At 55.1% G+C, this 15,369-nt stretch overlaps 1 protein-coding gene across 2 annotated transcripts; it reads right to left on the bottom strand.

Annotated features, from left to right (window-relative positions):
- Window positions 1-1,071: 1,071 nt before the first annotated feature.
- On the bottom strand, window positions 1,072-15,080 carry LOXL1 (lysyl oxidase like 1). 2 transcript variants are annotated; one of them, XM_063412147.1, is made up of 7 exons: window positions 13,759-15,080; window positions 8,476-8,584; window positions 7,135-7,278; window positions 5,122-5,380; window positions 3,973-4,068; window positions 2,581-2,696; window positions 1,072-1,174 (listed from the first exon to the last, which is right to left on the bottom strand). In XM_063412147.1, exons 1-7 carry the CDS (start codon window positions 14,822-14,824, stop codon window positions 1,168-1,170), a joined length of 1,797 nt encoding a protein of 598 aa, XP_063268217.1. In that variant the 5' UTR covers window positions 14,825-15,080; the 3' UTR covers window positions 1,072-1,167. The 2 variants fall into 2 exon arrangements, with proteins under 2 accessions (XP_063268217.1, XP_063268218.1); XM_063412148.1 differs by having other exon boundaries at window positions 5,224-5,380; window positions 13,759-15,070.
- Between the last annotated feature and the right edge of the window lie 289 nt (window positions 15,081-15,369).

The raw sequence follows: 15,369 nt of genomic DNA, 5'->3' as shown, positions 1-15,369 counted from the left end.
TCCCAGTGTCCCCATTCCTGCACTGCTGTCCCCAGTCCCAGTGTCCCCAGTCACATCACAGTGTCCCCAGTCCCATTCCAGTGTGCCATTCCAGTCCCGGTGTCCCCATTCCCAATATCCCATTCCTGTCCCAGTGTCTCCATTCCCAATGTCCCCAGTCCCATCCCACTGTCCCCATTCCCAGTATCCCATTCCCAATCCCAATTCCCTTTTCCAGACAGGATAATGTCACCAGCGGCTCCTCATTCCCAGTGTCCCCATTCCTAATGTCCCATTCCATGCCAGTGTCCCCAATCCCAGTGTTCCCAATCCTATTCCAGTGTCCTGAGTCCCAGTGTCCCCAATCTCAATGTCCCCAATCCCATTCCCAGTGTTCCCATTCCCACTATCCCCATTCCCAGTATCCCATTCCCGATCCCAATTCCTTTTCCAGGCAGGATAATGTCACCAGTGGCTTCTCACTCCCAGTGTCCCCATTCCTGTCCCAGTGTCCCCAGTCCCAGTGTCCCCATTCCCAATGTCCCATTCCCAGTGTCCCCAGTCCTATTGCAATGTCCCCAGTCCTGGTGTCCCCAATCCCAGTGTCCCATTTCGTCCCAGTGTCCCCAGTCCCAGTGTCCTCAATCCTGGGGTCCCCATTCCATCCCAGTGTCCCCAATCCCAATGTCCCCAATCCCATTCCCAGTGTCCCCATTCCCACTGTCCCCATTCCCAGTGTCCCATTCCCGTCCCACTGTCCCCATTCCCAGCCCATCCCCGACCCCATTCCCAACCCCCAAATTCCCAAACCCCCCAAATTCCCAAATCTCTCCGGGTTCAACAAGGGCAGGAAAACAGAAAAATTCCCCAAAAACCCCCCAGGATTCCCCTCCCCAAATCCCCAGAGCTGCTCCTTCCCCCCCCCTCGGAGACATTCCCCGAAAATTCCTGAGGATTTGAAGGATCCTGAGGATTTTATGGAACGCTGGGGGCTCCCTGCTTTTATTCCAGCCTTGGATTCCCTCGGGAAACACGGAAAAACTGGGAATAACGGGAAAACTCGGGATAAAAAAAGATTCCAAAGAGTCCTCGTGGCTTCCCCGCTTTTTATTGGGAAAAGGGGGAATTTTGGGAAGGCGTCGGAGCCACCTCGGGAATGTCCCGGGAAATCCTGGGATTCGGCTGCCATCAGGATCTGCAGGGAAAACAGGAAAATCCCATGGGAAAGGAGCAAAATCCCGATCCCCACCCCCAAATCCCAGAAAATTCCATGGGAATGAGGAAAAAACCCAACCCCAAATGGCCAAATTCCAGAAAATTTCATGGGAAAGGAGGAAAATCCCAACCCCAAGTGGGCAAATCCCAGAAAATTCCATGGAAAATTGGCAAAATTCCAAATCCCGATTATTCTTCCTGACCTTCACCATTAAAGACGCTGAAAATCCAGAAAAAAGTGGGAAAAAAAGTGGGGAAAAGTGAAAAAATCGGAAAAAAGAGAAAAAAGTTGGGAAAAAGACGGGAAAAAAGAAAAACAAAGTGGGAAAAAAGGGGAAAAGTAAAAAGAGCAGGAAAAAAAATCAGATAAAAATGGGAAAAAAGCGAAAAAGGCAGAAAAAATTTGGAAAAAAGTGGAAAAAGTAGAAAAAAGAAGGAAAAAAGCAGGAAAAGGGCAAGAAAAAAGCAAAAAGAGCACGGAAAATATGGAAAAAGCAGGAAAAATTTGGGAAAAAAGAGGGGAAAATTGGGAAAAAAGCAGGAAAGAAGCAGAAAAAACTGGGAAAAATCAGAAAAAGGAGGGGGGGAAAGCAAAAAGAACCCTGGAAATATTTGGGAAAAAGCAAAAAACCAGGAAAAATCAGAAAAGAACTTAAAAAGGCAGAAAAAAATGGGGAAAAAAGCAAAAAAAAAAATTGGGGACAGGACAAAACAGTAAAAAGCAAAGCAAAGAGAATCAGGGAAAACTTGGAAAAAAGTCGGGAAAAACCAGAAAAATGTGGGAAAATTTCAGAAGAAAGGCAGGAAAAGAAAAAAAAAAAACCAAAACTGGGAAAAGAGTTGGAAAAATTCAGGAAAAAAGTGGGAAAAATCAGAAAAAAAGGGAAGAAATCGTGAAAAATGAGGAGAAAAATCAGGGAAAAAGTGGAAAAAAAAGGGGAAAATTCAGAAAAAACCAGGAAAAAAGCAGAAAAAAGTGGGAAAGTTTGAGAAAAAAAGTGGGGAAAACCCAAAAAAAGTGGGAAAAACCAGAAAAGTGTGGGAAAAATTCAGAAGAAAGGCAGGAAAAGCAAAAAAAGGCAGGAAAACTGGGAAAAAAGTTAGCAAATTTCAGGGAAAAAAGTGGAAAAAGAGAAAAATTCAGAAAAAAATTAGTAAGAAAAAAGTGGGGAAAATAAGGGAAAAAATCAGGAAAAAAGCGAAAAACCAGGAAAAATTCAGAAAAAAAGTGGGAAAAAAGCAGAAAAAAAAGTGGGAAAAAAGCAGAAAAAAAGTGGGAAACCCCAAAAAAGGCATAAAAAAGTGGGGAAAAAGCAGGATAAAAGCAAGAAAGAAGGGAAAATTTGCCGAAATCCCAGAATTTTTTTGGGATTGGGAATCCCGTACTGGTGGATGCGGCAGTTGGAGGCGGACACGAAGCGCCCGGTGTAGTGGATGTGGCAGCGCACGACGTTGTTGGTGAAATCCGACTCCAGCACCAAATATTTGGGATTGACCTGGACCTGGGAATGAGGGAAAAAAATGGGAAAAGGATTCTGGAAAATCAGCACGGGGGAAAAAAAATATCCCGGGGAAAATCGGGTGGGAATGGGGGAAAATCTCTGGGAAAAGGGAAAGAAATGCCAAAAAGGGAAAGGGAAATTGGAGAAAAGATCCCAAAATAGGGAAAAGGAAGGGAAAAAATCCCAAAAATAACCAGGGAAAAGGGAAGGGAAAAAATCCCAAAAATAACCAGGGAAAAGGGAAAAGGGAAGGAAAAAAATCCCCTAAATTAACAGAGAAATGGGAAAATCAGGGGGAAAAAAACAAAATGGGGAAAATCATAAGGTAAAAAATCCCAAAAATTAACAGGGAAAAGGGAAAAAATAATCCCCCAAATTAACAAGGAAATGAGAAAATCAAGGGAAAAAACCCAAAATGGGAAAAAGAGGAGGGAAAAAAAATCTCAAAAATTAGGTGGGAAATGGGGAAATCACACACAAAAAAAACCCAAAAACAAAACATCAAAAAAACCAAAAAAACAAACCCAAAAATCAATAGGGAAAAGGGGAAATCGGGGGGAAAAATATCCCAGAAATAAACAGGGAAGAGAGAAGGGGAAAAAGCTTCCCCAAAATCAAGGGGGAAATTGCAAAAAATCCCCACAAAAAACCCCAACAAAATTAACGGGAAAAGGGAAAACTGGGGGGGAAAAATCGCAAAAATCAAAAGAGAAAAAGGAAAACCAGGAGGAAAAAATTCCCAAAATTAACAGGGAAAAGGGAAAATCAAGGAAAAAAATCCCTAAATCATCAAGGAAAAGGGAAAATCAGGGAAAAACATCCCCAAAATGAACAGGGAAATGGGAAAAATTGGGGAAAAAGAATCCCAAAAATCAACAGGGAAAAGAGAATGGAAAAAAAATTCCCAAAATGGGGAAAAGGAAAGGGAAAAAAAATCCCCAAAATCAAGAAGGAAATGGGAAAATGGAGAGAAGCAGGAAAAATGCCCCAAAAATGAACAGGGAAAAGAGAAAATCAGGGAGAAAAAATCCCCCAAATCAACAGGGAAAAGGGAAAAGGGAAAATCAGGGAAAACTCCCAAAAACAGGGGAAAGAAAAGGGAAAGAAGTCCCAAAAATCAAGAGGGGAATGGGAAAATCAGTGAGGAAAATCCCCAAAATAACGCAGGAAAAGGAGAAAAAGTGGGAAAACCACCCCGGAAAAAAACTCCCAAAATGGGGAAATCCTGATTTGAGCCAAAATTGGGATTTTTTGACCCCAAAATGTGCCCGGGCACCTTGAGGATGTAATTCCCGGGGGGAACGTCGGTGATGTCGATCCACTGGCAGTCGATGTCGGCATTGTAGGTGTCGTAACAGCCCGGGCTGAGCCCCTGGAAATGGGGAAAAATGGGAAAAATGAGAAAAAATGGGGAAATGGGAAAAAATGGGGGGGGGGGAAATGGGAAAAATGGGGGGGGAAATGGACCAAAAAGGGGAATAAATGGATTAAAAAGGGGGGGAATGGATAAAAAAGGGGGGAAATGGGACAAGAAAAGGGATAAAAAATGGGAAAATGGGAAAAATGAGAAAAAATGGGGAAATGGGGGAAAAAAGGGAAAATGGGGGGGGAAGGGGGAAAAAGTGAGAAAAATGGGAAAAAAGCGAGAAAAGAGGAAAAAGTGGAGCAAAAAGGACCATAAAAAGGGACCAAAAGCCACCAAAAAAGGAGAAAAAGTGGGGGAATAACGGAGAAAAAGGGAGAAGAAAAGGAAGAAATGGGAAGAAAAAGGGAAAAGAAAAAGGGCAAAAAGGGTGGGAAAGGGAGGAAAGGGACAAAAAGGGACCAAAGGTGGCCAAAAAGGGACAAGAGGGGACCAAAAGGGGATAAAAAGGGATAAAAAGGGGGAAAAGGGGAGAAATGGAGACAAAGGGGGACAAGAAGGGACAAAAAGGGACAAAAGTGGCACTCAGGTGGCTCAGGGACATTGGGCTGAGGTCCTGAGGGGACAGAAAGGGACAAAAAAGGGGGAGAAAAGGGACAAAAAGGGACAAAAAGGGACCAAAAGGGTTGGGGAAAGTGACCAAAAGCAACTGAAAGGGACCAAAAGTGACAAAAGTGACAAAAGTGACCAAAGTGACCAAGGTCGTTTCACCACGGTGTCACCTGGGTGTGGGCAGGGCAGGTGTAGCACCACAAATGGGGACAAAAGGGAAAAAAAGGGACAAAAAGTGACTGAAAGGGACAAAAAGTGACAAAAGTCACTGTAACTGCAGTGCCACCTGGGTGTGGGCGGGGCAGGTGTAGTGCCACAAATGGGGACAAAAAGGGACAAAAGGGACAAAAGTGACCACAGTGACCAAAGTGACCACAGTGACCACAGTGACCACAGTGACCAAAGGGACCACAGTGACCACAGTGACAAAAGCCACTGTCCTGGTGTCACCTGGGTGTGGGCGGTGCAGGCGTAGTGGCACAAGTGGGGACAAAAGGGACAAAGAGGGACCAAAAGTGACCAAAGTGACAAAAGCCACTGTCCCGGTGTCACCTGGGTGTGGGCGGTGCAGGCGTAGCGCTTGAGGTGGCCGAAGTCGCAGGTGGTGTCCTCGAGGCAGAAGCTGGCCTTGTGTCCCTCGGCCACGCGGCGCCCCGAGGTGACATCCAGCAGGTCGTAGTGGCTGAACTCCGCCATGCTGTGGTAGTGCCTGGGGACAGCAGGGGACAGCGGGGGACAACGAGGGGACACTCAGGGGACACTCAGGGGACAGTTGGGACAGGCAGGGGACACTCAGAGGAATAATCAGGGGATAATCAAGGGACATTCAATGGGACACTGAGGGGACAGTGGTGACACTCAGGGGATACTCAGGAGACACTCAGAGGGCATGGGGACAGTCAGGGGACAATCAGGACACTCAGGGGACACTCAGGGGACATGGGGACAGTCAGGGAACAATCAGGACACTCAGGGGACACTCAGGGGACACTCAGGGGACACTCAGGGTCACTCAGGGGACAGTTCGGGGACAGTCAGGGGTCACTCAGGGGACACTCAGAGGTCACTCAGGGGACAGTTTGGGGACACTCAGGGGACAGTTGGGACAGGCAGGGGACACTCAGAGGAATAATCAAGGGATAATCAAGGGACATTCAATGGGACACTGAGGGGACAGTGGTGACACTCAGGGGACACTCAGGGGACATGGGGACAGTCAGGGGACAGTGAGGACAATCAGGGGGCAGTCAGGGGGCAGCAGAAGTCACTGGGGACACTCAGGGGACAGAGAGGAGACACTCGGGACAGTGGGAACACTCTGGGGACAATCAAGGGGACACTTAGGGGACATTCAGGGGCACAAGCAATGGGATAATCAGGGGGAGAGTGAGGGGACAGCAGGGGACAGTCACGGGACAATCAAGGGGACAGTCAGGGGACAATCAGGTGACAAGCCGTGGGGTAAGGGGGGGACAGTCATGGGGACAGTCAGGAGGACATTTAAGGGACGATCAAGGAACAGCAGGCGTCACTCAGGGGACAATCATGGGGACAGTCAGGGGACAACCAGAGGAATATCGGGGACAATCAGGGGGACAGTCAGGGGACAGGGAGGGCACCACAATTCGGACACTCAGGGGACACTGAGGGGACACTGAGGGGATGTCACACCAGGGATGTCACCACCCTTTAGAGGGGATATGGGGGAGGGGACATCACTGCTGGCAGCTCCCGCCTTGGGGACATTCACGGTGACAGCGAGGGGACCTCAGGTGCAGGAGCGCGGTGGCTTTGGGGACCAAGAACCCAAGGGAGGTGACACCAACCCCAAGGAGACCCCAAAGCAATGCCACCAAATGGGGGAAATGCCACTAAAAACTGCCACCAGAGGGAGGGGACAGGCTGGGGACAGCTGGGGACAGTCACTGGTGGCACCTGTGCCACTGCTACTGTCACGGTGGCTTTGGGGACAAAGAGCTGAAAGAGGACCCCAAAACGAAGCCACCAAATGGGAAATGCCACTAAAATGCCATGAAAACCCTTGGAGGTGCCAGCAGGGGGTGGGTCGAGGTTGGGGACATCTGGGGACACTGACTGGTGGCAGTTCTGGGGACAAAGAGCCCAAAGAAGGTGACACAGACCCCAAGGAAACCCCAGAAACCAACACAAAGCAGGGGACATTTCATGCAAAAGCTCCAAAAGTGTCACCAGTGCGGGGGGTGAGAGGTGGGGACAGGGCTGGGGACACTCACTGGTGGCACCTGTGCCACTGCCACCATCACGGTGGCTTTGGGGACAAAGAACTGGAGGAGGACCCCAAAATGAAGCCACCAAATGAGGAAATGTTACCCGACCGCCCCTCCAAGTCCTGGGGGTGCCTGCAGGGGGTGCACGGGGTTTGGGGACACACAGGGACACTGAGGGGACACACGGGGACACCGAGGGGACAGCGGGGACACTCACTGGTGGCAGCTGTGCCAGTGCCACTGCCAGCTGTGGCGGGGCTGGCTGGGCAGGAAGTCGGCCGTGCCCTGGTTCTTGACGCGCTGCGGGAAGCGCAGCAGCACCCGCACGTCGTAGTCGGTGGCCTCGGCCGCGTACGCCGTGCTGGGGACAGCGAGGGGGGGACACTGGGGACACTGGGGACAGCAGGGACACTGGGGACGGTGGGGACAGCGGGGAGGGAGGAACACTGGGGATGGAGGGACACTGGGGACGCTGGGGACATTGGGGACACTGGGGACACAGGGGACACAGGGGACACTAGGGACACCTGGGGATGCTGGGGACACTGGGGACACTGGGGACATTGGGGACACTGGGGACACAGGGGACACTAGGGACACCTGGGGATGCTGGGGACACTGGGGACACTGGGGACACTGGGGACACTGGGGACACTGGGGACAGTGGGGAGGGAGGGACACTGGGGATGCTGGGGACACTGGGGATGGTGGCTCTGCCGTGCCCCCTTGCCCACCTGTGGGAGGGCCCTCCTTGTCCCCAGGGGATTTCCTCCATGGCAAAGGAGAGGAACCCTCCGGGCACTCCTTGGCTGTTCCCGGTGCCTTTTTCCTTTTCCTTTTCCCCTTTTCCTTTCCTTTTCTCTTTCCTTTTCTCCTCTTTCCCTTTCCTCCTTTCCCCCCCCTTTTCCCTTTCCCCTTTTTTCCCCTTTCCCCCTTCCCCCTTTTCCTTTATCCCCCTTTCCCTTTTCCTTTCCCCTTCCCTCTCTTCCACCTTCACTTCCCCCTTCCCCTTTTCCTCTTTCCTTTTCCTGTCCCCTTCCCTTTCTCCCGCCCTTCCCTCTCCCATTGTTCCCTCCTCCATCCCTTCCCTTCCCTTCCCTTCCTTTCCCTTCCCTTCCCTTCCCTTCCCTTCCCTTCCCTTCCCTTCCCTTCCCTTCCCTTCCCTTCCCTTCCCTTCCCTTCCCTTCCCTTCCCTTCCCTTCCCTTCCCTTCCCTTCCCTTCCCTTCCCTTCCCTTCCCTTCCCTTCCCTTCCCTTCCCTTCCCTTCCCTTCCCTTCCCTTCCCTTCCCTTCCCTTCCCTTCCCTTCCCTTCCCTTCCCTTCCCTTCCCTTCCCTTCCCTTCCCTTCCCTTCCCTTCCCTTCCCCTCCCCTCCCTTCCCTTCCTTTCCCAGACTCTCCCCATTTCCCGGGAATCCCATTCCCGCTCTGTGCCCATCTCTGCCTCACCCCAGCCCCTCTCCCTCCACCCACATCCCCCCGACCCCAGAGCACTCCCATTCCCAGGAATCCCCCCTCTCTCCATTCCCGGGATCCCCTCTCTCCCATTCCCGGCTCTCACCTGGCCAGGCACTTCTCCTCGGCGGCGCAGCGCAGCGAGTACAGGTGCGCCCTCTGCACGTACGTGGAGGCCTGGACGTAGTTGGGATCCGGGACCAGATCCGGGAGTCCTGTGGGAAAACGGGTGGGATTGGGGACTGGGACTGGGGAATGGGACTGGGATTGGGGAATAGGATTGGGGAATGGGACTGGGGACTGGGATTGGGGACTGGGATTGGGGAAGGGGATTGGGGACGGGGATTGGGGACAGGGATTGGGGACGGGGATTGGGGACGGGGGTTGGGGACAGGGATTGGGGACAGGGATTGGGGATATCCAGGATCCAATCCAGGAAACCTGTGGGAAAAGCGGGATATCACTGGGGATTGGGATTGCACAGGGATTGGAGACTGGGATTGGGGATATCTGGGATCTGATCCAGGAGCCCTGTGGGAAAAGCGGGATGTCACTGGGGGCTGGGATTGGGGACTGGGGACATGATGGGGGACAGGGACATTTCCCCCCTTTTTTCCTGGTTTTCCCCCTTTTTTCCTGGTTTTCCCCATTTTCCCTGGTTTTCTCCTGTTTTTTTCCCCAGTTTTCCCTATTTTTTCCCCCTTTTCCACTGTTTTGCCCCAGTTTCCCCTGGTTTTTCCCCATTTCCCCCCTTTTTCCCCTGGTTTCCCCCTGTTTTTTCCCGTTTTCCACATTTTCCCCTGGTTTTCCCCAATTTTCCCTCATTTTTCCCTCGTTTTCCCCCGTTTTTCCCTGGAAAGGAGAACAATGCCTCCTTGTTTCTGGGCCTGCCTTCCCGGGAGGGATCGCGTCATTCCTTTGGAGCTCATTTCCTGCCCCATTCCCGCTGATGTAATTCCCGGGGGGACACAAAAAACCCCCCAAAAAACCCGGGGAGAGCTCGGAAAAACTTCTCCCGCATCCCTTAAAAAATTCCAAACAAAAAAAACCCAAACCCACAGAAAACGACCCCGGGCCAGCCAAGGGAAGCTTTTCCATCCTTTCGGAAACTTTTTCCCTCCCTGCTGTTGTTTATAAGGAATTCTTGGAAGCTCCGGAGCGAAATCCGACTCCCGGGCCAGCGGGGAGTTTTATGGGATTTGGATTTTCCCCTTCCCCGCTGGATCCTGCCCTGGGATGGCCCCGTCATTTTTATGGGATCTTGCGCCTCCTTTTGGGGTCAAACCTCTGGAATTCCCGGGGTATCGGGATCCAGGATCGCCTGCCTCTGGAATTGTCCCCATCCCACCCCAAATTCCGGGGGGGTTTGCTAAGCTGGTGTTTTCCTGCTTCCCAAAAATCCAAGAAAATGGGATTGGGGCAGTCCCAGCAGGAAAAGGTTTTGGGTTTTCCCACCCGCCCCTCGGGTGCCCCAGGAGCTGCCAGGGGAGATTCCCGTCTGTTCCCGGGAAAATCGGGATAATCAGCCCCTGTTTGTGCTGGAGTGCCGAGATCAGCCCGGAAATCCCACAGGAGCCATGGAACAGCGGGAGTGGGGGAGGGCAGGAGGGCACGGAATGGGAATGGGGACACCCGGAGAGACCCAGGGGACCCCGGCATCCCATCCCATCCCAATCCCAATCCCATTCACAGTCCCAATTCCAATTCAATTCACAATCCCATTCCCATCCCATCCCATCTGATCCCATCAATCCCATCCCAATCATATCCCAATCCCATTCTCAATTCCAATCCCAATCCCATCCCATCAATCCCATCCCATTCCCAATCCCAATTCCATTCACAATCCCAGTCTCATCCCATCCCAATCTCATTTCACTCCCATCCCATCCCAATCTCATTCAAATCCCATTCCCAATTCCAAATGCAATTCCATTCCCATTCCCAATTGCAATCCCTTCCCATCAATCCCATCCCAATCCCATTTGCAATCCCATTCGCAATCCCAATCCCGATCCCCTCCCAGCAGAATCCCTCCTCCATCCCCACAGAATCCCAGGATTCCCAGTCCCCGGATTCACCCCCGATCCCAAATCCGACCCCTCCAAAGGGAGCCTTCCCCGGGAATTCTGACATCTCCCGGCTCAGCCAGGGGTGACCCCAAACTCTGCTTGGTGGGACCCAAATTCCCAGCACCCCACAGAATTCCCAAATCCCACTTTCCTTCCAGAACCATCCCTGGGGGACCAAATCCATGGGGTCAGGGGGGAAAACCCTCTTGGAGATGGGATCCGGGTTGGGATTGGGGTTGGGAAACCTCTGGAGATGGAGTGGGTTTGGGAAGCCCATGGAGATGGGATCTCAGCTGGGGTCGGGGTTGGAAAACCCCTGGAGATGGGATTTGGGTTGGAATTGGGGTGAGGAACCCCTGGAGGTGGGATTGGGGTGAGAGAGGCCCTGGAGATGGGATCAGGGTTGGGATTGGGGTGAGGAACCCCTAGAGGTGGGAGTGGGTTTGGGAAGCCCGTGGAGATGGGATGGGGGTTGGGATCAGGGATTGTGAAACCCCTGGAGATGGGATCTGGGCTGGGATTGGGGCTATGAAACCTCTGGCGATGGGATCAGGGTTGGGACTGGAATGAGAGAACCCCTGGAAATGGGATCTGTATCGGGATTGGGATGAGGGAACCCCTGGAGATGAGATTGGGGTTGGGAAACCTCTGGACACGGGACCGGGGTTGGGATTGCGGTGAGGGAACCCCTGGCGATGGGATCGGGGTGAGGAACTCCAGGAAATGAGATCGAGATTAGGATTGGGGCCAGGAAGTTTTGGAGATGGGATCAGGGTCAGGATTGGGATGAGAAACCCCTGGAAATGGGATCAGGGAGCAGGAAGCCCCTGGAGATGGGTTCCAAGTGAAGATTTGGTGTGAGAAACCCCTGGAAATGGGATTGGGATGAGAGAACTCCTGGAGATGGGACTGGGGCCAGGATTGGGGTGAGGAACCTCTGGAGTTGGGATTGGGGTTGGGATCAGGAAGTTTTTGGGGTCAGGGTTGGGATCAGGGTGAGGAAATCCTGGAGATGGGATTTGGGTTAGGATCGGGATTGGAAAACTCCTGGAGATGGGATCAAGGACCAGGAGGCTCCTGGAGATGGGATCTGGGTTAGGATCGGGACTGGGAAATCCCTGGAGTTGGGATCGGGGTTGGGACGAGGGTGAGGAAATCCCTGGGGTCAGGATTCAGGTGAGGAACCCCTGGACATGGGATTGGGGTTGGGATCAGGAAGTTTTTGGGGTCAGGGTTGGGATCAGGGTAAGGAACCCCTGGAGATGGGATCAGGGACCAGGATAAAGAAACTCCCTGGAAATGGGATCGGGGTTGGGATCTGGGGAGGGAAAACTTTTGGGGTCTGGAGCCCCCTTCTCTTCCCCACCCCCAGGAGCTGCTCCTCTCCCTCCCACCTCTAGATCAGGCCTGGAATCTTTTCCAACCCCTCTTCCCAGATTTCCCCACCTGGTGTGGACCTGCCATGCCCCCATTCCCACAGAAACCCCCAAAATTCCATCATTCACCCCCAGCTCCATTTTTCCACATTTTTCCCTGATTTTTCCCTAGTTTTTCCCAATTTCTCCTGGTTTTCCCAATTTTTCCCTGATTTCCCTGCTTTTCCCCCACTTTCCCTGTATTTTCCCCATTTCCCCCCCATTTCCCCTCCATTTTCCCCTGGTTTCCCCTTGTTTTCCCTGGTTTTCCTGATTTTCTCTGCTTTCCCCATTTTTCCCTGTTTTTCCCTGTTTTTCCCTGCTTTTTCCCCATTTTCCCTCTGTTTTTTCCCTGTTTTTCTCCCCCCATCAGCTCCCTTCATTAACCCCCAGCCGGGGGCCGGGAATGCCGAACATTCCTGGCGGATCCGGCCGGGATTAGGAGGCTCCCGAGGAGCTTTGGCGGCAGAACCCATCATTAATAATCAATAATTAACCCTAATTAACGCCGGCCGCGGCTCCGGGAGCCCTCGGCTCCAATTAGGACCCCCGGGAGGTGCCAACATTCCCAAAACATCTCCAGTGACCCGGAATTCCACGGGGCCAGCTTGATCCCCGTGGAATTTCCCCGGGAATCGCGGGAAGCTCCGGGAGCTGAGTGTCCCGAATTCCCTGGCGGAGCCACCGGGGATCCTGGAAGGACGCGGACGCTGCCAACGGGGGGAATTTGGCCGGAATCTTTCCCTGGGAATTTGGCCGGAATTTTCGCCGGGTCACCGGCGGGGCAGCTGTCCTCGAGTGTCCCTCTGGAGCCTCGGGAATGCTGGAATTCCTTGGATGTGTCCCTGAATCCCTCGTGTTCTTCACCCCCTGCGCCCCATTCCCTGTCCCATCCCAAATATTCCATGGATAACCAGGATCAGCCCTGTCCCGTCCCAAATATTCCGTGGATAACTGGGATCAGCCCTGTCCTGTCCCAAAAATCCCAAACACCCCCAACACCCCCACTCGTTCCCGAGTTTTTTCCCGGGATTGTTCCCTCCCTGTCCGTGTAGGGCAGGGCTGGGCCGGGCCCTTCCCACCGCCCCAAATCCTCCGGGATGGGCTTTTCCCAGAAAACTGGGATGGGGCTGGAGCCGGGGCCAGGCTGGGCTGGGATTCCCGAGGGATGGGCTGGGAGCAGCTCCCGAGGGCTCCTCACGCCCTGCGGAGCGAAAACGCTGGGAAAGCTCAGCCCGGATCCCGGGAATTTCATCGGGATGGGGAAGGAGCGACCCTGGAGCGACCCCGGAGTGGGGGAGCAGGGATCTGTGTGTCCATCCGGGAATGGAGAGTGTCCCGGCCGGGATAACCGGGATCAGCCCCATCCCAAACATCCCATGGATAACCGGGATCAGCCCCATCCTAAACACGCCAGGGATAACCGGGATCCAATCCCATTCCAAACACCCCCGGGATAACCAGGATCCAATCCCCATCCCAAAATATGGGATTCCCTGGGACAGACCCCAGGAATGCCCTGGGACATGGCACAGCCCCATCCTAAAATGATGGGATTGCCTGGGACAGATCTGGGAATGTCCTGGGACACGGCACAGCCCCGTCTCATAAATATGGGATTACCTGGGACATCCCAAAATTATGGGATTGCCTGGGACAAACCCCAGGAATCCCTGGGACATTGCACAGCCCCATCGCACAAGTTTAGGATTACCTGGGACATCCCAAAATTCTGGGATCTCCCGGGACACGCCCGGCTCCATCCCAACCGCAGCCCCCCAGCCGAGCTCTGCTCCTCCCCGTTCCCACCGCTCCGAGAACCCCTCTGGCTTCACCGCAGCCCCGGAGGGAATCCCGGGAATTCCGCCCATCCCGGGAACCCCCGAGGAGCCCCGGACTCACCGCGCGCCCCGAGGCTGGGCCTGTAGACGCTGCCCACGCTGAGCCGGGCTTGGCTGTCGGGCACGGCCTGCGGGATCTCGGCCGGGAAGGGCTCGGGCCGGGCCATGCCGGTGCCGAAGGGCTCGGGCCGGGCCATGCCGGTGCCGAAGGGCTCGGGCCGGGCCATGCCGGTCCCGTAGGGCTCGCGGAACGGCGGCTGCTGCCGGCGCTGCGGCGGGAGCGGCGCCCCGAAGGGCAGGTTCTCCGCGGAGGCCGCCCCGGGGCGCGCCTCGGGCTCGGAGTCGTGGTAGAGGCTGTGGGAGTAGCGGCGGTCCAGAGGGAACCCCGCGGCCCCGTACGGAGGGGGATCCTCGGCGAAATCCTCGGGGAACGCGCGGGGCTGCAGCGGGAACGGCCCTGGCCCCATCCCTGCTCCTGTCCCCATCCCTGCTCCTGTCCCCATCCCTGTCCCTGTTCCCATCCCTGTCCCCATCCCCATTTCTATCCCTGCCCCCATCCCTGTCCCCATCCCTGTCCCCATCCCTGTCCCCATCCCTGTCCCTGCGCTCCTCGGGACCCCCTCGTGCGGTGCCACCCCAGCTGCGACGAAGGGCGGCTGCCCCGCCACCCCCGCGGCGACAAAGGGCGGCTGTCCCGCCGAGGCGAAGGCGAACGAGGACGCGGCCACCCCCGAGGCTGTCGCCGTCGCCTGCCGGCCGCGCGCCGTCTGTCGCCGCTGTCCCCCCGCGCCGTCGCCCACGGGCCCGTCCCGCCAGTTGGGCGGCACCTGGCCGAAGCCGAAGGGATGTCGCGCCTGTCCCCGCACCGTCCCCGAGGCGGGAGCCTGGCGGCGGACGCTGCCCGCTGTCCCCGCTGTCCCCGCGGTCCCCGCGGTCCCCGCCAGCCACAGGCGCGTCCCCGCGGGCCGCTCCTGCCCGGCGGGCACGAACTCCGCGCCGCTGTTGAGCAGGCTGTAGAGCCGCCCGTTGTTCTCCCACTGGATCAGCTGCCGCCACGGCTCCTGCGCCGCCGCCAGCAGCAGCAGCGCGGCCCACAGCGCCCAGCGCCGCCACAGCCCCGCCGCCATCGCCGCCGGCCCCGCGCCGGGGTCGCTGTCACCGCCGGTGTCACCCCCCCGCTCCCGCCCGGGGCAGCGCCGGTGGCGGCGGAGCTCGGGCCCGTCCCGCTCGGAGCGCGGGGCGGCGGCGCCTCCGCCTCTGCTCCGCTCTGCTGATCCCCTGCTCCGCTCTGCTGCCCCTGTGCCCTCCTCTCCTGCCCCTGTGCTCCGCTCTGCTGCCTCTCTGCCCCCCTCTCCTGCTCCTCTGCCCGCCTCTCCTCCTCTTTTCCCGTCTCCTCTTCCTCTTTCCCCTTCTCCTGCTCCTCCTCCTCCTCTTCTCGCTTTCCTCTTCTCCCCTCTCCTGCCCCTCTGCTCCCTTCTCCTCCTCTTTTCCCGTCTCCTCCGCCTCTCCTCCCTTCTCCTGCTCCTCCTCCTCTTCTCCCTCCTCCTCTTTTCCCTTCTCCTCTTTCCACTTCTCCTCTTTTCCCTCCTCCTCCTCCTCTTTCCCCTCTTCCTCCGCCTCTTTTCCCCTCTCCTTCTCCTCCTTCCTCCTCTTCTCCTCCCTCCTCCTCCTC

The sequence above is a fragment of the Prinia subflava genome, chromosome 15, assembly GCF_021018805.1.
Source record: "Prinia subflava isolate CZ2003 ecotype Zambia chromosome 15, Cam_Psub_1.2, whole genome shotgun sequence".
Lineage (NCBI taxonomy): Eukaryota > Metazoa > Chordata > Aves > Passeriformes > Cisticolidae > Prinia > Prinia subflava.
This window is presented reverse-complemented; position numbering and strand designations above follow the sequence as displayed.